At 32.0% G+C, this 22,095-nt stretch overlaps 4 protein-coding genes across 6 annotated transcripts; 2 read left to right on the top strand and 2 right to left on the bottom strand.

Annotated features, from left to right (window-relative positions):
• Positions 1-4,299: 4,299 nt before the first annotated feature.
• LOC114195085 (GRF1-interacting factor 3-like) lies at positions 4,300-5,651 on the top strand. The gene is made up of 4 exons (XM_028085480.1): positions 4,300-4,374; positions 4,572-4,648; positions 5,019-5,106; positions 5,349-5,651. Exons 1-4 carry the CDS (start codon positions 4,300-4,302, stop codon positions 5,649-5,651), a joined length of 543 nt encoding a protein of 180 aa, XP_027941281.1.
• Positions 5,652-6,552: 901 nt separating this feature from the next.
• On the top strand, positions 6,553-11,073 carry LOC114195507 (Galactose oxidase/kelch repeat superfamily protein). Its single transcript, XM_028086001.2, has 6 exons — positions 6,553-6,985; positions 7,082-7,311; positions 8,428-8,598; positions 9,221-9,326; positions 9,565-9,771; positions 10,630-11,073. The coding sequence occupies exons 1-6, from the start codon at positions 6,653-6,655 to the stop codon at positions 10,801-10,803; spliced, it is 1,221 nt and encodes a 406-aa protein (XP_027941802.1). The 5' UTR covers positions 6,553-6,652; the 3' UTR covers positions 10,804-11,073.
• Positions 11,074-12,167: 1,094 nt separating this feature from the next.
• On the bottom strand, positions 12,168-14,857 carry LOC114193290 (Kelch repeat-containing F-box family protein). Its single transcript, XM_028083023.2, has 2 exons — positions 14,408-14,857; positions 12,168-13,345 (listed from the first exon to the last, which is right to left on the bottom strand). The coding sequence occupies exons 1-2, from the start codon at positions 14,811-14,813 to the stop codon at positions 12,360-12,362; spliced, it is 1,392 nt and encodes a 463-aa protein (XP_027938824.2). The 5' UTR covers positions 14,814-14,857; the 3' UTR covers positions 12,168-12,359.
• Positions 14,858-16,560: 1,703 nt separating this feature from the next.
• On the bottom strand, positions 16,561-21,523 carry LOC114194584 (non-canonical heme oxygenase HOZ, chloroplastic). Of its 3 annotated transcripts, none has more exons than XR_003606404.2 (10): positions 21,217-21,523; positions 20,541-20,771; positions 20,302-20,404; positions 18,943-19,022; positions 18,773-18,850; positions 18,539-18,630; positions 17,749-17,860; positions 17,420-17,648; positions 17,118-17,243; positions 16,561-17,031 (listed from the first exon to the last, which is right to left on the bottom strand). XR_003606404.2 is itself a non-coding variant. In XM_028084914.2 (9 exons), exons 1-9 carry the CDS (start codon positions 21,412-21,414, stop codon positions 16,915-16,917), a joined length of 1,137 nt encoding a protein of 378 aa, XP_027940715.1. In that variant the 5' UTR covers positions 21,415-21,521; the 3' UTR covers positions 16,561-16,914. The 3 variants fall into 3 exon arrangements, 1 of the variants encoding a protein (XP_027940715.1); XR_003606405.2 differs by having other exon boundaries at positions 17,420-17,576; XM_028084914.2 differs by lacking the exon at positions 17,420-17,648 and having other exon boundaries at positions 21,217-21,521.
• Between the last annotated feature and the right edge of the window lie 572 nt (positions 21,524-22,095).

The raw sequence follows: 22,095 nt of genomic DNA, 5'->3' as shown, positions 1-22,095 counted from the left end.
ACACGTTCCTAAATACAAATTTAAATTAAAAATATTATTCCTCCATCTTTCTAACCAAGACGGCATAATTTATCAGGTCAAAATCAACCTTTTTAATATTTTATATTTACAAATGTTTATATTTCATTAATTTTTAAATTATTTTTGTTAAATATAAATATACAGAAACACAAACTCTTTTATACAGAAAATAAAATCAAAATCATTAACACAAATTATGATTTATAAGAATTATTTGAGAATCGTACATTGGACATTAGGATAAAAATCAAAAGGTAATATTTCAATTTTATTAAAATATTAATTTGGTACTGTATCAAATAATTTAATAAAAGTAACATGACTACCATTTATTTTAATGCGGAAAAGTTAGAATTCCACACTTCCTCCATGTTATGAAATCTTTTATGAAAACTTCCTGAAAAAACGATTTTTGAAAACATTATTTTTTGGAAAACTTTGTTTCCGTAAATATTATTTTCTGAAAAAAAAAACATTATTTCCCAGCTAACTAAAATTTTCCCTGCTATTTTCTTTAGAAATGCTATAACTAAAGTATATACTCTGTCTATATCAATTAAATGGTTTATTTAATTGTTTACTTTATTAACTTCTTTCTTTAGTTTTTTAAGGAAGTTATCAATACATAACTTCTTTCTAAAGATATATATTAGATTTACTTTATTCTGGAGACATCATAAAATTTTTTATATGAGTAATTTATTCTCATATATATATATATATATATATATATATATATATATATATTGATTTTGATATATTTTATTAAAAATATGTTGATCATAATCAATGGTTATATGTATTTTTTAGAATAGAGAAAGAAAAACCACCTTATATTTTAGAAAAATAAAATAAACGAAGTACCACATAATATTTGTCTGTGACAAAAAAAAAAGTTTCTTTTATATATTTTAAAATTAAGATAAAAAGTGTTTAAGTAAAGATATTATCGTATAAAACTAATTGCAAAGTTAAAAGAAATGCATATTTCTTGAACTTAAAGATGAATAAAAAGTTAAAATTTTATTGAACGTGATTTATTTTCTGTCACATTTTTTTTTTTGATGAAATTTCATTTTGTACACTCTTGTACTTGGTAGGGATGGCAACGGGGCGGGGCGGGTACGGGTATCATGATCTCATCCCCATCCCCATAATAAAAATTCATCCCCATCCCCATCCCCAAACCCAACGGGTATACAACTTTTGACCCATCCCCATCCCTACCGGGTAACGGGTATTTTCTTATACCCATATCCATACCCATTTTTTTATTGTTCCATATATCAATTAAATATTTTTTATAAAAAAAATTTAAAAATCACACCAACGGAATCATGATACTATCAAAATATTCAATATTAAAATAACATACTCTTTTTGATTTTCATGATGTCAAATATTAAGAAAAATATTATAATAGTATAAATCTCAAATTAAAGTATCAAATAACAACTAAATAAAATTCAAATAATTATATAAAAGCTAAAAAATTACACATTACTAAAATTTTATAATAACCAAAATATTTATTAATTTTACAAATGATCAGTGGTTTCATTTGCATTCGATCCACCTACACATAGAAAAAAAATGAAAAATTAGATATGATATAATAATTGAAATTGAAAATTTTAATTACTAGAATATAATGTACCTTATTCATCAGATTCATTTTCACTCATGAGAACATCTTTTCCTTTTAATTTTTTAACACCTACAAACACCAAATGTAGAATATTAGATGAGAATTCACAAAAAATACTAACAAAAAATATTAATAAATTTGAGTAACTTACCTAGATGGTTTGAGTTCCATATCCAACTTCTTGTACACATCAAAGCCTCTATAGTAATATGATGAAGTCGACTACGGTGAGAAGTTAATATCTGACCACCAGTACTAAAAGCAGATTCAGAAGCTACAGTTGTTATTGGAATAGCTAAAACATCCCTTGCAATTGCTTGAAGGGTTGGAAACTTTAACCCATTTGTTTTCCACCATGATAGGATATCAAATTCTTGTGTAACCGGCAAATTATCTTCTTCCAAGTAATAATCCAACTCTGTTTTCATAACTGTAGTTCTAGATTTTTTCTTTTTTGCCATAAACTCTAAAAATTCATTCGCATCATTATCAACATCCTTTCCCAACTCCAATGATGTAGCTCTATAAGAAGAAGTTTCATTCTTTTTTGATTGATATTCCAAAACCAAATCATAGCACATTTGACGAATCCTACTAAGTTTCAGATCAAAATCATTACCATACAATTTATAAAAATAATATTCTAACATGTCCATCTTGTACCTTGGATCTAAAACTGAAGCAATTGCCAATATATCATGAATAACACTCCAGTAACTTTCAAAATTGAGAATTAAACATTATCATGAAACAAAAAATAAATAATAAATAAAATTATCATAAAGGAGTAAAGATAATTAAATGTGTGACCCAAATTTGAGAATATCCATTTGAACATAACATAACGGAAAAAAAAATGTATAATTAAGATTATGATAAAAGGAAAAGTACCTTGAAAATCTGCTTAAACCTTAAAGAACAAGCCAAACAATTAAAAGAGAGTAAAAAAGTGTATAACCAAAGTAACAAAAAGAAGAGCTACAAAACAAGAGTCAAACATTTTCATGAAAATAAATAAATAAATAAAGATAATCAAATGTGTAACCTAAAAATTATTTCATAGAATGAAATTGAGGAACACCTATTTGAACATAACCATGTACAGAGAGTAAAAATTATGTAATAAGAAGAAGAAAAATTACCTTCAAAATTAAATCTTGAAAAACAAACCAGACAATTGAGAGAGTAAACAAAGTGTATAACAAAAAACAAAGAGAATGAGAAATATGTTATATATATATATATATATATATATATATATATTATATTATATTATATTATATTATATATTATATTACTATGTATATATATATATTATATGTGTGGATATCTTATGTTTATATATATATATATAATTATTTATATATATTATATTATATATTATATTATATTATTATTACTATGTATATATATATTATATGTGTGGATATGTTATGTTTATATATATATATATATATATATATATATATATATATATATATATATATATATATATTTTTGTTTTTTTTATAGATATATATTTATTTTAAGTATATATTATATTATATTATATAATAATATAAATATAATAATATATATTATATTATTATGTATATATATTATATGTATATTATATTATATTATATTATATTATATTATATTACATGTATATGTGTAAATATATATATATATATAAAAGTATATTTTATTTATATGTATATATACTATATTATATTATATTATATTATATTATATTATATTTTATGTGTAAATATATTATTTATTTATATATATTTTTTAGATTATTTAATAAATTATAAATAGTTTAGTAATTTAAGCGGGGACGGGTATTTGGGCGGGTATATATATATCTCCATCCCCATCCCCATCCCCAGTTGAAAATTTCGGGTATTACCCATACCCATACCCATACCCAGTCAAAGCGGGGATTCCCCGTCAAAACGGGGACGGGTTCGGGTGATACCCACGGACACGGGTTTATTTGCCATCTCTACTTGGTCTTAATATATAAACTAAAAAAAAATACAAAATAATGTCAGCAACTTAAAATGCTAAATATTAGAGAACTTGTTGATTTTGAAATATCAATTTGAATGTCTTAAAATTTAATCATTATCAAATCTGAATTTCCCTCTTTATATATATATATATATATATATATAATATTTCCATTTTTGTTTAGTTTCGCACTTTTTATTTTATAGGATTTTGTTGTTTGTGGGAAACACCACTAAGATCATTCTTGGAAAATCTTGGTTGCTGATGCTGTTATTTTTAAAAACATTTCATCTTCGAAACTCTTCCTAATAGTAACTGCAGCTATAAGGAGTGAATCCAAGTTACTGTGACTTATAATCTACTCACCCATGGTACCTATTTGATATCTCTTAGTGCTCTTAAACCTGCTTCATCACAGGTAACTGATTTGTTTATATTAGTTTCTATTAGAAAGAGCATTTAAATGTAAAAAAATTTTGCAAATTCTAAAAAGCCATTGTAAGAATATTGTAACTTATCAGTTTTGGATTTGAAAATTATAGTTATTTTTTATCTTGTAATATTGAAAATGCAGATTTGATTATTGATTCCTCTGAAAATTCAAACTATAAATTGAAAAGAAAAGTATGTCAATGACCAGAAAAATGCAGCCGTCACCACCGAATATGCGGGTTCCCCGAACAATAACCAGCAATGATGTTCAATGGGTATGACACATTTTTTGATGTTTTAATCAACCTTCAAACTATGTACATGAAATGTTATTGTTAGAAATGAGTGTCACTGAATTGTTCATTTTTATTTGTTTTTTAGACCCGTTATTTTTGGATAATTGTCTTAGATTTTTGGTTTCATGGTATCATCACGTTTAATTTTAATGCTCTGTTTATGTCACATGATGCAGTATCTTGATGAGAACAAGAGGCTGATTATGGCAATATTTGAAAATATGAAACTCAGGAAATTTGATAACTGTGCCCAGTAAGTTTTTCATCCCTTTGATGATCAGTGAGGAGTCACACTTTTAAATGCACTTTCTTTAATTACCGGTAATTAAAGAATTATGTGCTCTGAGACATTGTTGATCACAGTATTTGTACTGTTTGTTGGATTTAACCTTTTTTGTGTGTTAATTCAAGCTTCTTGACATGAAAACAGGGTAGTATGAGAAATTTGGATTCTTTGTTTAAAAAAATATTTAAAATATTAACCTAATATATTTGTAACATTCAGCAAATAATAACATCAAAAAATCAATATAGAATCTGAACTCGTAATATTTGCTGAAGTTTTTCTTTTCTATACATAGCTTTTGATATTGTTTGTACTTTGTGATTCTTGTATGTCTTAGGTACCAAGAGCAGCTTCAAAAGAATTTAATGTATTTAGCAGCACTTGCTGATTGGCAACATTCACAATCACAAGTCATGCTTCCACAGGTAAAAAATTTATCATTATTGTTCCTTTTTAGAATTTGTGTTAGGTTAACATGACTTCATTTTACGATTTTCAGAAGTCATCTTAATCTAACACAACTTTTTCTCAATAAAATTAAGATAACTTTATTAAGATTTTATTTAATTTGATAATTTAGTGCAGATTTAAACAAGTATGATGAATTTTCCTTATGACACATGCTCTTAATAACCTAACCTTTCTTTGATTACCTGATTTTGGACAGGTGCAGCAAATGATTGTACCCTCTAGCATGCAACATCCTGAGTTTGTACCAAATGCTCAAGAACCAAGAATTTCCCCTCCAAATATGGCATTGCAATTTGCTAATGCTCGAGAACAGCTATACCAGCAAGTAGCATTGAGAGCTGGATGGATCGGTAATGGCACAAAACCAATGTATGGTGGTGAGAGTGGTTTTGGAGGTGGCAAGAGTGGTGCCTCAACTTCAACTGCAAGTCCAAATGATGCATGTGGGGGAAGCTTGCAAGGACCTTCTCATGGTGGAGATGACCATGGAAATAACTGAGTTGCTCTGCATAATCATAACAATATTGCTTCATCCGATCCTCAGGACTAAATATTCATCTATTCTGTCTTTAAAATGTACTAAATTTTATGTTTTATTCTAAGTTTTACATTTTTTTCAATAATATATATTCAATTCGTCAAGTCACATCGTTATAATTAGACTAGTCTAATCATAAAATCGATATCAATTATCTTATATATGAAATATTGTCTGCTATAAAATATATGTTTCATCTTGATTTTATTTTTAAAAGTATATAAAAATAAAAAATATTTAAATAAAAAAATAAAACTATTCATTGTAATATAATGGTTTAATCAGTGAGATAGTACTCACTTTTATTTAGATATGTCAGTATCCGTTTTTTAAAAAGTGTCAATTGAATCTCAACTTTTGAAAAGATGCCTCAATTACGTTATTTTTAGCAAAAAAGTTATTAATACCATTAACGGTATTGATATTTAAAATAACATATAAAATTAAGTATTTATATTTATATCAAAATTTAATAGTAAAAGTCATGAATTATGTTAACGACTTTATTAATTTTTGTTTGAAAAAGATCAAATTAAAACACATTTTTAAAAATTGAAACTAAATTGACACATTTTTAAAAAATAAATATTAAATGACTCGTTTCACCATCCGATTAATTAATTCGGGTATAATATTATACCATCGGTTAGAAGAGGAAATCATAAGACGGAATAAATAAAATAATCAATAACTACAACACGACCACATATTTGATTCAAAACCGTACTAACTTATTTAGATTATTTTAAAGATTAAACAATGAAAAATTAGATTAGTAAATAAAATAATTAGAAACACTGAAAATATTTGATCTAAATTAGAAAAATGAGACAAAATGAAAGTAGTATAAAACGTGTGAGTGAAGAAAGAGGCGCGTGTGTGTGTGAGAGGGAGAGTGAAAAAATGGTGTGTGTGGAGAAGGAGTTTGGTTTTGTAAAGTGGAGTCGATTTGATTGATTGCAATGGTTCGAGCGTCGGTGAAGTTGGGTTCGGCGAAGTTGGTGGTGATCTGCGTGGGCCTATTGGGTTTTGCTCTCATCGCCGATTTTCTATGGGCCTCCACCTCTTCCACGCTTCTCACTTCCAAACCCTCCACATTGGTCATCCCTGAAAAGAAAAATCACAAAAATGTCACCGCTTCTGGAAGGTTCCTCGCCGCCGCCTACGCCGATTTGGATGCGCCGAACCTCCACTGGGAGAAGATGCCTCCGTGTCCCGTTCCTCGCCTTGACGGAGCCGCCATTCAGATTCGCGATCTCCTCTTCGTCTTCGCCGGTTACGGCACCATCGATTACGTAACCGACTGCTCTCCTTTCGCTTTTAATCTCAATCGCCGTCGTCGTTATTTCTATTCTTATGATTGCGGTTCGTCTCTCTTTGTTTGGTTTCAGGTGCATTCTCACGTTGATGTGTACAATTTTAGTGATAATAGTTGGGGAGAGAGATTCGACATGCCGAAAGAGATGGCGCATTCGCATTTGGGAATGGTGACTGATGGGAGATACATTTATATTGTCACTGGACAGTATGGCCCCCAGTGCAGAGGTCCCACTGCTCGTACGTTTGTGCTCGACGCTGAAACCAGGAAATGGCAAGATCTACCTCCTTTGCCGGTACCTAGGTTTGTGTCATGCTCCAAATTAGTCTTTCCCTTTGAGTTGACATGCTGCTGAATTTATTTCGTTATTTCCCCCCTTTTGTTGTTCTTTGTGTTGCGCGGGAGTAGTGCAACAAAATACTAGTACTAGATCTTGATCTCCCTTAGATGTTATTATTGACAATCAATAACAACTTTTCTGGATCCTACACATAGTGGGAACTTTATTACACGGGGTTGGCTTGTCCTGATTAGTTACCTTCGAGGCATTATGTATATCTTTTTTTCTCAAATAATGATACTTTTTTTTTTTCAAGTTTAATCAATTAGTTTATATTATGTACTAAGAGTTTTGATATATCTTACCAGTTGAGATTAGTGATAGTATATAAACACCTTATGTCCTTAACACATTGGCGTACTTCTTCGGGCATAAAATGGTGACGGAACCACTAAACGCCAAGTGGACAATAATACTTTGGACGGGTGACCCTAATGAAAAGTAAACAACAGATTCAGAGGAAAGGGGAAGGATCTGGTCAAACTCACTTTTTCCAACCTTCTTTCTTGGTTTCCGGCTGTCCTCTGTGCCTGTATTGCTTTTGGATGATGTGCAAATTTTCGTCAAAGACGAGTTTCTAGAGAACCAGGATGTGCAGGTGCAGAGGTGTGCGAAAGTTTCATCTAATATCCTTTCATCAATGTTTTTCAACTAATTAGGTTGGATACGTGTGGAAGAAGTAACAGATGAATAAGCTGTAGCACCGCAGTAGACTGAGAAAGAAAATAAAGGTTTTAGATTTGTACATTTCTAAGATGATAGGCTTGTATTATTTTTATTTACAGTAATATTTTTATAACTATATTAGTAGATATATTATGATGGCGATTTATCACGGGCAAAGCTAATGATACTTCTACACGAATATCATGGTTGCCCAAAATATTAGTAAATTTATCAGTAAAATAACAATAACAATTTATCGATTGCATTTAGAACAGAATCAAAGTAATTTTGGCAATATTACGTTGGGTTTCCCTAGCCTGGCTTTCCTTTTGGCTCTGATAAAATCATGATGTGCTTTTCTTTCTTGTATCATGATTTTGGGTGGAAGGTTCTTATGACAATATTATTTTCAGGTATGCACCAGCAACTCAACTTTGGAGAGGTAGACTTCACGTGATGGGTGGCAGTAAGGAGAATCGGCATACGCCTGGATTAGAACACTGGAGTCTTGCTGTGAAGGATGGAAAAGCTTTAGAAAATGAATGGAAGGCTGAGGTATCCATTCCTCGTGGTGGACCTCACAGGTTTGTGAACTCACTGAACTGAATTTGTTTGATTTAGCTAATGAGTCCTAGAAGAGTACTACTATATTGTAGAAATGTCATGATGGTAGTGCCATCGAGTATTGAATTCTGTTATAGCCATAAAAATATTAATTGGAATTAATAAATAATTAATTTTTTCTCGAAAATCAGCGTGTCTACTATTGCTTTCTACATGTTTTTCTAAATAATTACTAGTTTATTTTGCATTGATAGGAAAGTCACATCTTGGTAATCTTGAATCATTTTGGTCTCTTGGGTAACCTTTTTGAGATTAGAAAAACGTCATTGCTTCCTTTTCTTATCATCCATTCATTTGAATTTCTCAATAGGATTTTATAGTAGTGACAAAACATTGGAGTTTATTTTGTTTTCTTGTACTTTCTAGTGTTATCGTCTTCAATCTGTTATCTTATCCCTCTTGTTTCATTTAGCCTTTACGCTGCAAAGTGATGTAAACTTTGTTGTGTTGAAAAGAATGGAATATGGTGCAGTTTCTCTAGGGGTTTAGGTTTCCAAACATTATAATCTTGGTTTGTTGAAATGTATTTTCTTATGTGTTTATGTTACCGAGAATTTATTACTTAATAATATCTTCTTTTAGGGCTTGTGTTGTGGTTGATGATCGTCTTTATGTTCTCGGTGGTCAAGAAGGTGATTTTATGGCCAAACCTGGGTCACCTATTTTTAAGTGTTCACGCAGACCAGAGGTATGCAATGGATTCAATTGTTATTATTCGTGTTTTATCTGCTCAAATCAAGGACTACTTTGCTATCCTGGATATCAGTTGTCTGAGCCAAAGTTTCTCTGTGTGTGTTTCATCTTCTTATCTCCAAATTGGATTGGTAGTGTATATGAATTTGTAATTCGATGCTAAATTGTGATCATCTACAATGCTATCCCATGGTTTGACACTCTTTGTGTCTCACTGTTCGTTTTCATGTCAGGTGGTCTATACTGATGTTTACATGCTGGATGATGAGATGACGTGGAAAACGTTGCCTCCAATGCCAAAACCAAATTCACATATTGAATTTGCTTGGGTGGTTGTAAATAACTCCATTGTCATTGCTGGTGGCACAACAGAGAAGCACCCTGTAACCAAGAAGATGGTTTTAAACGGAGAAGTAGTCCAGTTTAACTTGAATACTTTGGTAATGACTTCTCTTTTTCAAAGCACTGAGGAAATGGGTCTCCATGTTTGCATATTTCTTCACATTCAATCGGATGAATTTACATTATCATACACATATTACTCAATTGCACGTTAGATTGCTAATAAACACTCTCCGGTACTATTTTTGAAAAACCCTTTTTAAAATGTTATTTGTCTCTTTTTATAAGTTCCCTTTGTAATTATTTGATACATTCACTTTTTTTCTTCTTAAATACCCTTAATTTATTGACTTCTTTTAACAAGAAGTTAAAATAGTTTATGTTAGAAATTAACAACATAAAAGTTTCTTTCTGATTCAAGAATAGTAGCCAGAATACTCAAGCCTTACTCATCTAAATTATTCTGACTTTTAAGTACAATAAGCGTAATTTTGAAACAACTATACAAATTATTGACAAAATTAACTCTTATCTACTATGTTAACTAATTTTCTTTAATGACGTGAACTTTTTGAAAATATCTTCTGAAAAGGGATGGAGGGAGTACTCCATTTTAGTAATTTGCTTGTGTTACCCTCTATTCACTTTAGCTGGGAAATTGGTATTTGACAACAAAATTCCTGGGCTGTCTTCCATTGCCTGAGTTATTGTGATTTGGTATTAAAGCTAAACCTCGTATCTTAGCTTACCATATCTTAATTCCAAGTTCACATCCTTGGCCCCTGTTGATTTTCTGTAGCTTTAATATTGGGAGTTGATGAAATGAGATTGTAAAGTGTGTGTATATGATAAGACGAGTTACACATGTAGTTTCATCATGTAACTGACACATGGTGACATATATCATAATTTTTTTTTGTCACTGATTGTTTATTTCTGCTGTTATGAATTCTCAGAAGTGGTCAGTGATTGGAAAATTACCATTCCGAGTGAAAACCACTCTAGTTGGATTTTGGAATGGATGGTTGTACTTCACTTCCGGACAGAGAGACAAGGGACCTGATGATCCATCACCCAAAAAGGTTATTGGAGAGCTGTGGAGAACAAAATTAAAACTTAATGACTACTGATCAATTGCTGTGGAATCTTTCAGTAGCGTCTTTCTCCAATAGCAGAGGCAAAGAGGCCAAAACATAGCACATTTTTTGTCAATACAATATATTCATCCTTGTAATTCTGAGAATCACTGTAACTTAATTTCACTTTCACTGTTGTCATCAATTCTTTACCCCTCGGCTTTTGTATTCCCCCGTCCTATATATTTTTTGCTTTTGTATTCAAGTAAATATTAATATTGACAGATGAACTTAGTTTATGCCATTGTAATTTTTATAGGCTTATTGTTAAAGATTTTTTGTTCAAATCTTCCAAACATGGAAGAGTTCTTTCTCTTGAAGTTGGTCTACTCGAATCATTACAAATTCATACTTATTGACATGCTTAACTTTGTTTTTCAGGTTTAATACTTTAGGTAAATTATGAACATAATCTACTTCACTAAATGATGCATAGATAAAATATTAAATGATAAGTTAAAAGAAGGCTAAAATATAACTGTGCCAAAAATGTTAATTAATTAATTATTTGTTTTAGGTCTGACATGGATTATAATAACTAATTAATTAACTACAATTTATCTTAGAATTTATTTTTTAAATATTTAATATAAATTTTGTAATTAAATATTGTTTATAGAAACTAAAGATTTTCTTAATAAAAAATTTACATTCTTACAGATATTTAATTACTTAAGTTGACTACCTTTAATTGAGTGAAATATACCTTTTTTTCTACAAATATAATTTCTTAATCAGTTTATTTATACAATATATACTACAATTTTTATTCTCTTTTGAATATATAAAGTTGGAACAGTTTCAAAACCAATCATAAAAAATAATTTTGTACCAAACAATACAAGAAATTTTCTTTTGAATATATAAAGTTGGAACAGTTTCAAAACCAATCATAAAAAATAATTTTGTACCAAACAATACAAGAAATAAAAATAAAATGGTTGCTGAAGCCCCGTTGAATTTATATTGAAAAAATACATTCATCTATTATTTTGTATATAATTACACATCTATATATTATGTTTATTTATTTCATTGCTGGTCTTTGACATAAATCATGTTTCTTTTTACCAAATTATAGGTTCAAAATATATACTGATAGTGATGTCAAAAACAAAATTTAATTAGATCTCTCTTCCCTTCCAACTATTTATTTTTTCCCATCCACAAATTTGTATAAGATATTTACTGAGATATACATATATATATATATATATATATATATATATATACTTACGATTTTTCTTCAACAATGTATTGATGGTTTATAGAATTTGCTCATCTTATTTCTCCTCCAAAAAATGAAAATATAGTAAAAGTACCTTTTTTTTTTAAATTGACAATGAACAATGCAAACATTTTTGTAATCTTCACAATCATACCATTCATTGCTTTCTAATTATGCAGTGACAGTTCCTACAACATATTGATGCAGCTGCTATATCCTTTACAACAGCCAAACACAACACGACACTACACTGTTACTCTGACAAGACACTGCACATTACAGAATGGTCTTGGTCTCAAGAAAGAGGAACCATTCACTATAACTAGAGCTGAAGCACAAGCTCCACAAGAAAAAGCTCAGCATCAAACCTTAATGCAGAAGGCTCACCAGGCTGAAGAAAACCATCCACCATTCCACCAAACACATAAAGATAACGCCCTGATCTGTCTGCACAAGCACGGTGGAATGATCTTGCTCTTGCCTCAAAACCACTTGATTTCCACCTTTTCCACATTCTTCTTGTCATTGATTCTTTCTTGGAACTCACTGTGCTTGGATGCTGCAGAGTGATGTAAGGGTAAGGAATTGCACTGATATCCAACACCCAAAAATCATCTTTTCTGTGTCTATATGAATCTTCTCCTCCATAAATCAGTAACCTTCCCCCCAAAACCAATGTCGCTGTGTGACCAACTCTAGGGAGAGAAACACCATCTGATATGCTTTGCAAATCATAAACTATCTGAACCCATTTGAAATAGCCCTGATATGTATCCAATAACCAAACATCATCAAGCACTTCATAACCCAAACCTCTTCCTCCAAATAGTATTGTTCTGCTTCTTCCAATGCATGTCAAGGTGTGTCCTGAACGTGGTGGAGGTGAAGGGTATGACACAATCTCATGCCAAATGCCATGGCAGGGACTTTCTGAAAGCTCCAACACCCATGTGTCCCCCAAACGGAGGCCATTCAGCCCAATGCCCCCATGTATTATCATTCTCTTTTCGTCAATACAACAAGCACCATGTGCGCCTCTTGGAGGTGGTGCAATGTTTCCCACTTCAAGCATTTTCCATGAAAAGGCTATGCCTTTGTTTTCATTCAACACAACTTGCCCCAACCATGTGTCATTTTGACGGTTGCCACGGTCATTGATTCCTCCAAAGAGTACAAGAAAATCACCCATTTCCACACATGTGTGCCCAAATCTCCCACTTGGAATGCCTGCATGGACTGTTTGCCATTTCAACATTCTCCGGAAATCATTGCCAATGTATGCCACCCTCGTGTCATCAAGATGTCGTCCTAAACAACAACCATAATTGTAATCATGATGGTAACATAATAAGTTTACCATGATTCTAAAAACATCATTTTTCATAAATAAATGAAAAAAAATAAAATAAAGCATTCAGGTCAGAATACAGTGCTAAATGAAGTGTCCTTGCTCCTTTATGTCAGAACAGAATTTGGCTTTTGAAAATGGACAAGATAAAAAGAAAAACATCACAGTTTCATAGGGGGAGTCTCTACAGACTTGTAACTAATAGAATGTGGCCCATTATGAATAGGGTTTGCTGAAGTTTAGTCAATAATTCCCTTATACTGAATAATTTATTTAACGATAGAATGAAGCACTTTCATAGTTTCTTCATCAAGCAGTCACTGCAAGGGGAGGTAAACAATTCTTTCTTAATGCAAATTGAAGTGTTATAGGAAAATTGATAGGCTTAATTATATATATTGGTTAGTTTAAAGAAGAAAACTGAATATACACTTAACTCTTTCTAATGATGAATTGCAATGATTATCAAACTTGACGAGAAGATAGCAACAGAGTAATTCACTTCACCCTTAAATTTAAGTCCAATGATCTAACTAAATCTAGAATTCATCCCAAAAACTAATTGGTATTAAGTAAAGTTACCTAACATATATATATAAATGCTTGTCAAAGAAACAGGTTTGCCTACACAATAGGTGATTCAGGAAGATGAGTTACAAGTTTTTATACTATGCTAGAATTTATCTAAAAACCAATTTACATGATGTAAAGTTACAGCATCATCCCAAGAACTGATACAAGTGACGTGAGACTTCCCAACAGTAGCAACCAAAGTGAAACATGTAATAAGCCACCTATGTAGGTTATAGTGACAAGAACACTGCATAATAATGCCGTACAATGGGGTTGGTCTAATAATTTTGTATTGAATTCGATTCCCTTTGGGGTGGAAAAAGGACACAAAAGTTGTCTCCTTTTCACCGTATCAGGGGACACACACGCATGATGAGATGATATTTAATGAGAACAACAGTAACAGAAACAGAATCGAATTCAGAAGATGGAAAGAGAAAGCAACAAACCTCCCTCACAGCCGCCACCAAAGAGGACGAGACAATCCGAGACAAAGTTGAGAGAGTGAGAGGCTCTGGCTGTGGGGAAATCCAAATCTGCATGTGGCTCTGAGAGCAGTTTATGACAGCAAACTGAATCCATGAGAGAGACTTGTCTGTAGAGCCTCATCCATGGGAACTGATGGTGGTGATTGTTGGAGGAGTTGAGTAGTGCCTCAACACAAGTGGAACCTAAGTCCCTTTTGCACAAAGATTTCCATAGAGTGTTTGAGCAAGTGAGAGATTTGAATCTCTTGCAAGTCATGGAAAGGGAGAGAATTGCATCTATGGGAAGGAGAAGAAGAATGGTTAAGAGGTAGTCCTGAGCCATGTTGGTGATTGGTGATCCACTTGCACTTCCCTCAGCCTCTTCCATGATTCTTGGAACAGAACAACCAAGTGGTGATGATGGTGTTGTTATATGGCTGAAGAAGAAGAAGAAGAAGGAGAAGAAGAAGAAGAAGAAGAAGAGAAAGAGAAAAGGGTTTGTTTGAGGCAAATAGCATGGTGGTATGGTAAAGAGAGATAGATAACTAGTAAAATGGTAAATGGTGAAAAGAATGTGTTTTGTTGTGTTGTGTTGAAGTTGAAGAAAATGGTGAAAATGTTTGAAGAGGAAAGAGATTGATGTAGGACAGGTGAAAGGGGTGGCCATTTGATTTGTCGTGTGTAAGAAATAATGAGCATTGCATTTTGTTTCAACATGTCTTCCCTCTCACATCTTCTCCTGCATGCTATCTCATGTTATCTCTCTCTGCACAACCCTACCAAAATCACAGAATGTTTATTAATGTAATTTTATTGGTAAATACAAATTATTGATGTAATTTATTTAAAAATAAATCAGGGAGAATTTGATATTTCATTGAAGATCAATTTAATGTTTTTTTTTTCAGAAGCTAAAATTAATAATTTTGGAAGGGGAGATTATGTTAGTGTGTAGGATTAGAAGGGTTTTGAGTGATATTATAATAATTATAAAGAGTATGGTTGGACCCGCCAACTAAATTCTTGTCCACTTTTTTTGTCTTCATTAATGTCTAACTGACTTCTACATTCTTCAGTTTGCAACTGTTGTTCCAATCTGTCTTGCTGTATATTCCATTTTTCTCATAGTCTATTTGCTTTGAAAAAGAAAATGGTTACCATTGAGAAAAAGAATATGAAGAAACTTACTAGAAAAAGGTAAAAACTTAAGAGTAAGTTTTTAGTATTGAAAAGAAAAAGATGTGTTTTTTATTGAATAATCTAGAATATTTTTTATTGAGAGTAACGAATTGTGGTTCATAGTGTAGGCATTTTAAGATGTATGTAAAAATGGATGAATAGAAATATGTAAAAAAAAAAAATATTATTTTTATTGCATTGATTAAAATCAACCTATCCTCTGTTTTCTCATTTATTTGGGCATTTATTTTTCTTTTCTACTAGAACCATTTTCAGATACTTTTTTACTCATTCATGGGAGCACCTCGTGGAAGATAGCTTCTTTCTCTCGAGTTGTATTCACTTGCGGAAAAAATAGGGATCAAATATATATTTTTTAATCTTATGTCACCTAATTCAGAGAAAAAATATATATACACATAATTTTAATATAAAATAAAGAGTGTGTCTTATATAGAACTGATTTATCCCGGTTAAACAAGTCACCTAGAAAATTTGTTCTTCAACTCGGTTTTTCAAACAAGTTGCAACTTTTTTGCCTGACCTCACATGGGACCATCAAGTCATTTTGATCAATATATAAAATTTAAAACAATGAAACAATTAAATAAACTTAAATGAAAAATACAAAAAAAGAATTATATATTTTTAAAATTTTTATAATTAAAATATTTCCCTGATTTTAAATATAAATTTCAAATATAATAATTTGATATATAAATAAATGACATATTGTCAGTTTCTTCGAGAAAAATCAAATTTATATAAGATATTAAGATACAACACTCAACTCAAAGGCAAATTAAATAAAAAACTCTCCAATCTAATTTAAGTCCCAATCTAATTTGTTCTGTTTTAGTGGACTTTTCAAACTAGTTCATTGTATGAACTTATTTTGACAGCTATAGCTGTGTGTGTGAAGCTTGAATTAGTGAATATGATAAACACCAAAGAAATGATCCATCAAAACATTTTTCAAAAATCAATAAAGAAAAACATCAAATGTGAACTACTTGTCTTATCTTGAATTAACAACCTGAGATGACTGGTTTATTATCAGCATATACAACAGCATGGAAGGAACTTCTTTAGGGAAAAAAAGCATACTGTTATTTCACCTGAGTTCTGATATATTATTTCTAGTTTGACTATGCTGATAGAGCCCACAAAAGGCCCTCTAACCATCAGACTTGATATAATACACTTTCTGGTGCATGTCAACCAGGCAAAAACTATAAAATTAACCATTCCAGAAAAAGTCAGATTAGAAAACTGGTTGGGTTCCAGAGGGAGAGAGGGCATCCAACATCTTATTTCTGCAAATTGTACACTTTTCCTTTGTGTATTAATTTCCTAAGAGCAGCTTTAGCTTCTTCCAAAGTTTCTACACTCTGCCCTTCATCAAATGATATCCTCTGAATGTTGAACTGCATACAAGAAAGACATTAGATGAAAGACTGCAGCTACAGATATTATCAGAGAGACAATCTGGCTATGGACAGAAAAAGTATACCTGGGCACCTTGACGGACCCTGATATCAGTCCCTTTGCTGTCTATGGAAATGAGTGCAGCATCATCCACCTCAGTCTCATTAGATAGAAGTTTCTTAAGGGGCTTTGAGAAGATAGCATTGAGTTCCTATTATTTCAATCAAACATAAAACCAAGCAATGAGGTGCTATAACTCTAGGGCTGGTTTACATAATTGTATCAATGAGCATATGGATTATAGAAAGCCATTGAATAAGGTTTGACTGAAACAACTAGACTCAGATCTAATTTCAACTTCACAAAAAACCCTATTGGGTTACTTACCCGGGGGGGGTTGACATTAATTTATCCTTTTAGGTAGCTTTATTGACCAAGGGATAGCACTAGGGTCAACTAAGAACCCCACAAAACCAACCCCAGCCATGACCTTGAATGAGCCACATGTATTATCCACCCATCTGGACCATCTCCAGCTACTATGCTGAAAAAAGTAGAATGCCCCATCCCAACCAATCACATGAATTTCTTTTAAGTGGGAGAAGAGAGAAGCATTCTATGAGCATATAAAATTGTTTACTTTTTTGCCTACACAAGCCAGATATTATTTCCTTTTAACGCCAAGGGTAGTAAGAAAAAAATATCGGAAAATTCACCTTTAAATACTGTTCACCACCATCGACTGCAATCTTATCCGGTTGAAGTTTTTCATATTCCTTTACATCCACCCAAGCAACAGTACCAAAGCCTCCAATGAAATATATGTCACTGTCAATATGAAATGATTAAATTAGCTACACAGGTTGGTAGTGACAGTGCCAAACAACTGATGAAATTGAATTTCCCAATTCTTCATGGACTCTATTGTTCACGAGCACCATAACTAGAATTTTAATGAAAAATTCTAAAGGATAAAATCGACCTGCCCATGTTCTTGATGCTTTACCAAACACCCAAATATGGTTGTTTCATAATTCAACCATTAAAAATAAAAAAATAAAAACTATTTGTCAGTGTCTAGGCTATTGGGTTCTTTGTCTAAGATTGACATTTATATGGCAGGCCCAAGTAAAATGCCCCAAAAAATATGCAAGAAAGTTTGCACACAAGATTATTTGTTCCATACAATCAACTTGGCAGCAAGCAGCAGCTGCTTGTGTTAAAGAGAGTGCAGACAAATATCAAATGAGAGTCACTTTTATGTGTAAGTGGGAGGAACCAATTCACTATTAAAGCATACAAGAAATAATCAATATTAAAACTCAAAAGTCATGTGACTTTAAATGATCGTGTGATTTTAGGTGGTCTTTTTTTTTTAATCTTGAGTAAATAATGTCGACCATCCATGTATGATTGCATAATCAAGATTCACACCTTTCACTCGTAAAAAGAAATAACAAAAAATTACTGGATACATCCCATAGATATAACTGGAAAGGACCCAACCTTATACTCTCCATCCTAAAATAGTAGAAGTTTCCCCACTGTTGAGAAGGACCCTGTTGATGTTTCGCAATGTACTGCTTATGAGCCCATTCCTGTTAAGTACAAATAAGTCAAATAGATACCATGAAATGCACAGATAAACCTTTAACTCAGAAGTATCTCTAAATGAATAATTGAAGGTACAAACAAGTGCACATTTTCTAATCCACAAAAACAAATTACTCAGCAAACAACCTGTTGATCTTCCGGAAGTGGATAGACATCCCCAAAAATAGTTACCCTTGCATTGGACAAACCACTCCATCCAGGTATCTAAAAAATATAACTGTCAATAAAACCCAAAAAATGGAGAAAACAAGAATTGGAAATCTAAAAGCTTAAATAGGAAATGTCATATTTCAAACCTGAACAACCAGTGTGCATCTTGGGTCAGCCAACAAATTCCTTGTGTGAATTGCAAGAGGAGAAAATGAAAATATAGGATCTACAAAAGAAGAATATAAGGCATTTATAGATAAACACCACAAACAGAAAAGAAATCTTAAGTGCTCCAAAATTAGGAACTATCACCATGAGACGGATATCGGAGATAAATCAAGGAACACTTTATAACACAAGCATCTTGAGTGGACTGAATCTTTCATGCGTTCTTTATTTTCTTTATGTTTGTGTAGTATCAAAATAAGTCAATTAGATTGGAATGCTGTGTAATTCATGCCCATTTTCCAACTAAAGGAGGAACATAAATCTCATCCCCAGTTTCCACATACTCTTACTCATGGCACACGATTATGCTACAAAAACGAAAGATGGGCTAAATTGAAGTGATGGACTATGTATGTAAGAAAGGAGATTAAAAACAACAGACCAGATGGTTCAGAAAACTGATGGTATGAAATGGTTGTTTTGGTTTCTTTTTTAATTTTTAATCCAACCTAAATATTTGCTCAGCCAAATAAAGTCCACTGTCAACATATAAAGGCCATGTATGAATGAATTATTAGCTTTTCATTATAACCTTTTTATCTTGCAAGGCATACAATATGGTCATTTTAAGCTAATTCAAAATTTCACCTAACTATAACTTTATGGCTCTATGTTAGTTTATACTTGATAAGCTATAATATTTATTAGACATTAAATACGAACGTTTCAATCACAAGTGGATGAACAAATGCCTTTAACCTTTCATGACTAGTCTAGTTTATAAAACATAGACAAGAGGGCGAGAATTTTGTAACAAAACAGATAGTTGTCACATGTTAGTGGTGATATACCTGAACTGTGGGCCATGGGGTAAAGAGGGGGAGGAAGAATTTAGGAAATAGGTAAGAATTGAGTGAGGTGGAAAGGTTCGGGTGGGCTGAAGTATTCTCTTCAGTTCAGCTGCACAATCTCCATACTTATCTTCCTGCTTCTATGTTATAGTATTATTACTATTATCGGATGGCTACCCTTGTAAGGTGCTTGATCACCCTATTTTAAGTTCCTATCACATTCTCACTCTTTTCTCAGCAAGGATCAATACTAGACTGAAATCCTCAGTAACGCCTGCCCAATTTATAATAATTTATTTATCCTGATCCCCACCAACTTAGCTGAGACAACCATATGCTTATTATCATGATTGTATCAAACATGTACCTTGGGGAGAACTTCCAACTCCATGGATACACAACTAGACACTGAAATCCATAAATGCATCAAATATTCATGACTGAACGGCAGTAACTAATCAAGAAAATGAAGAATAATTGACTTACGACCCATCGAATCTGGTGCAAAATCAACTAGAGAACCAAATGGATATCCTTCTCGTCGGTGGTGCATACGAGACATTACAGTGCACAAGTGAGCAAATCTTGCCTTGATTACAGACGAAAAAGGCAGTAGAAAATTAATAAAGGGGATCCGTGATTGTAACTGGGCAAGATTCAGTTCTACACAGCAGAATACACAAATACTCATTTAGATTTTACCAGCAATAACACAAGCAGCTTACCTGCTCCATCAGGTTACGAACTGCTAAAGCAGGTCTAGGTAAACCGTGAGCCGATGTGGCACTCTGCACACCACCAGAAATAGGAGTTCTGAAAAGTCCAGCCCTGGTGCCACCACCCGATGCACTTCCACCTCCTCCTGGGCTTGAAACAGTTGTCCATGACATGTTCATTTGTAGTGGCGCATCTTGATCGTCTTCAGAACTCTCAGCCTCAGAATGGCTCAAGTTTTCCTTCATAAAGAAATGGAACCCAACAAAGTCAAAATTCAATGATAAGTTATCTGTTGATTATGATGCATAAGATCAAAAAAAGCAATGACCAATTAACGACCCAATTCAGCCTTACTATGGAATCTGCATGAAGACTGAAATAAAAACAATAAGGAACTAAAAAAGAGGGAAATTCATCACATTCCATTTCTAGCCAAATAAATAACATAGGCTAGCAGTATCATGATCTCATAGGTAGAACTTTGTTCAAATTACCAGTAACAATAAATAACAAAAAAAAACAAAACGCGGAATAAAACCGTGAATAGGGTTTTAGCAGGAGAGTCGTTTGATCAGAATATTCCAATTTCAAATTATAGAGTTAAAGTACAGATTTTGATTTAAGGGGTGCGTGAACAAATTAATGAATATGCTAAAGAAAAAGAAAAAAGTAGCATGCGACAACCTGAGGCTGAGAAGCTAAAGCGAAATCACTGGTGGTTTCATCGCCATCGGTGTTTGAAACACGAAGAGGGAGAAGGTGGGAGTGAGAGTTTTGGGTGATTTTGAAGAAAGAAAGTGGAAGGGTTCTCACAGCAGAGGAAGTAGAAGGAGTGCGAAAAAGGAGCGAAGAAGAATCGGAGATGAAGGAGAGTGCTTCCATAGAAGACTTTGTTTGGGATGGGTTTTTGGATTGGGAAATACGTTGTAAGTACTGAAGTAGGACACAACAAAATTAGCGTATACTATGATTCACAGAGGTTGTGTTGTTGTTGCTGAAATATAATATATATATATATATATATATATATATATATATATATATATATATATATACATATATATACATCGTTATTTATCTGTTTTTTTATTTTTATTTTATTTTATTTTTTTGTTCTGAATCCAATTTTGCTTTGCTTGGATTAATGATTGGTTGGTTAGTGATTAAAATTGCTTTGCTAATTATCTTTTGATTGGTGAATTTGATGGGCTTGAGTTGAGATTGAGATTTGTTTTGCCAACTCAAATACCACTTCCAATTCTGCGTGCCCAATCAATTACTATGTGACCCTTTTAAACATCTTTTGTGATAGCAAATTTTTTTAACATTTTCGAATATACTTTTTTATTAATTGAAAAGTATAAAAATTTATGAACATGTATGAAAGCTTACTATTCACGCGTGTCTTTTGTTTATGTTTTATCTGAAAATTTTCAAAATTTTATAAATATTATTAAGGTTTAATTATGTTTTAAATTCCTTACAAATTTGGAAATTTTCAATAAAGTTCTCCATAATTTTTGTGATATATTGAGTACTTAATAAATTTAATTTTTGTAATTG

The sequence above is a fragment of the Vigna unguiculata genome, chromosome 8 (genome assembly GCF_037176805.1).
Source record: "Vigna unguiculata cultivar grain cowpea cultivar isolate G323 ecotype 2 chromosome 8, ASM3717680v1, whole genome shotgun sequence".
In the NCBI taxonomy this organism is placed as follows: domain Eukaryota; kingdom Viridiplantae; phylum Streptophyta; class Magnoliopsida; order Fabales; family Fabaceae; genus Vigna; species Vigna unguiculata.
The sequence above is the reverse complement of the archived record's forward strand: the minus strand, read 5'-3'. Positions and strand labels throughout refer to the sequence as shown.

Coding starts and splice junctions, on each gene's coding strand:
- LOC114193290 (XM_028083023.2), bottom strand. CDS start 14,813: ATGGAAGAGGCTGAGGGAAGTGCAAGTGGATCACCAATCACCAACATG. Junction 13,346..14,407: donor TGGTGGCGGCTGTGAGGGAG/GTTTGTTGCTTT, acceptor GTTGTTGTTTAG/GACGACATCTTGATGACACG.
- LOC114195085 (XM_028085480.1), top strand. CDS start 4,300: ATGACCAGAAAAATGCAGCCGTCACCACCGAATATGCGGGTTCCCCGA. Junction 4,649..5,018: donor AAATTTGATAACTGTGCCCA/GTAAGTTTTTCA, acceptor TGTATGTCTTAG/GTACCAAGAGCAGCTTCAAA. Junction 5,107..5,348: donor CACAAGTCATGCTTCCACAG/GTAAAAAATTTA, acceptor GATTTTGGACAG/GTGCAGCAAATGATTGTACC.
- LOC114195507 (XM_028086001.2), top strand. CDS start 6,653: ATGGTTCGAGCGTCGGTGAAGTTGGGTTCGGCGAAGTTGGTGGTGATC. Junction 8,599..9,220: donor CCTCGTGGTGGACCTCACAG/GTTTGTGAACTC, acceptor ATCTTCTTTTAG/GGCTTGTGTTGTGGTTGATG. Junction 9,327..9,564: donor AGTGTTCACGCAGACCAGAG/GTATGCAATGGA, acceptor TTTTCATGTCAG/GTGGTCTATACTGATGTTTA.
- LOC114194584 (XM_028084914.2), bottom strand. CDS start 21,414: ATGGAAGCACTCTCCTTCATCTCCGATTCTTCTTCGCTCCTTTTTCGC. Junction 17,861..18,538: donor TTTAGGATGGAGAGTATAAG/GTTGGGTCCTTT, acceptor TCATATTGACAG/TGACATATATTTCATTGGAG. Junction 17,244..17,748: donor GTGGTGAACAGTATTTAAAG/GTGAATTTTCCG, acceptor TTGAAATAATAG/GAACTCAATGCTATCTTCTC.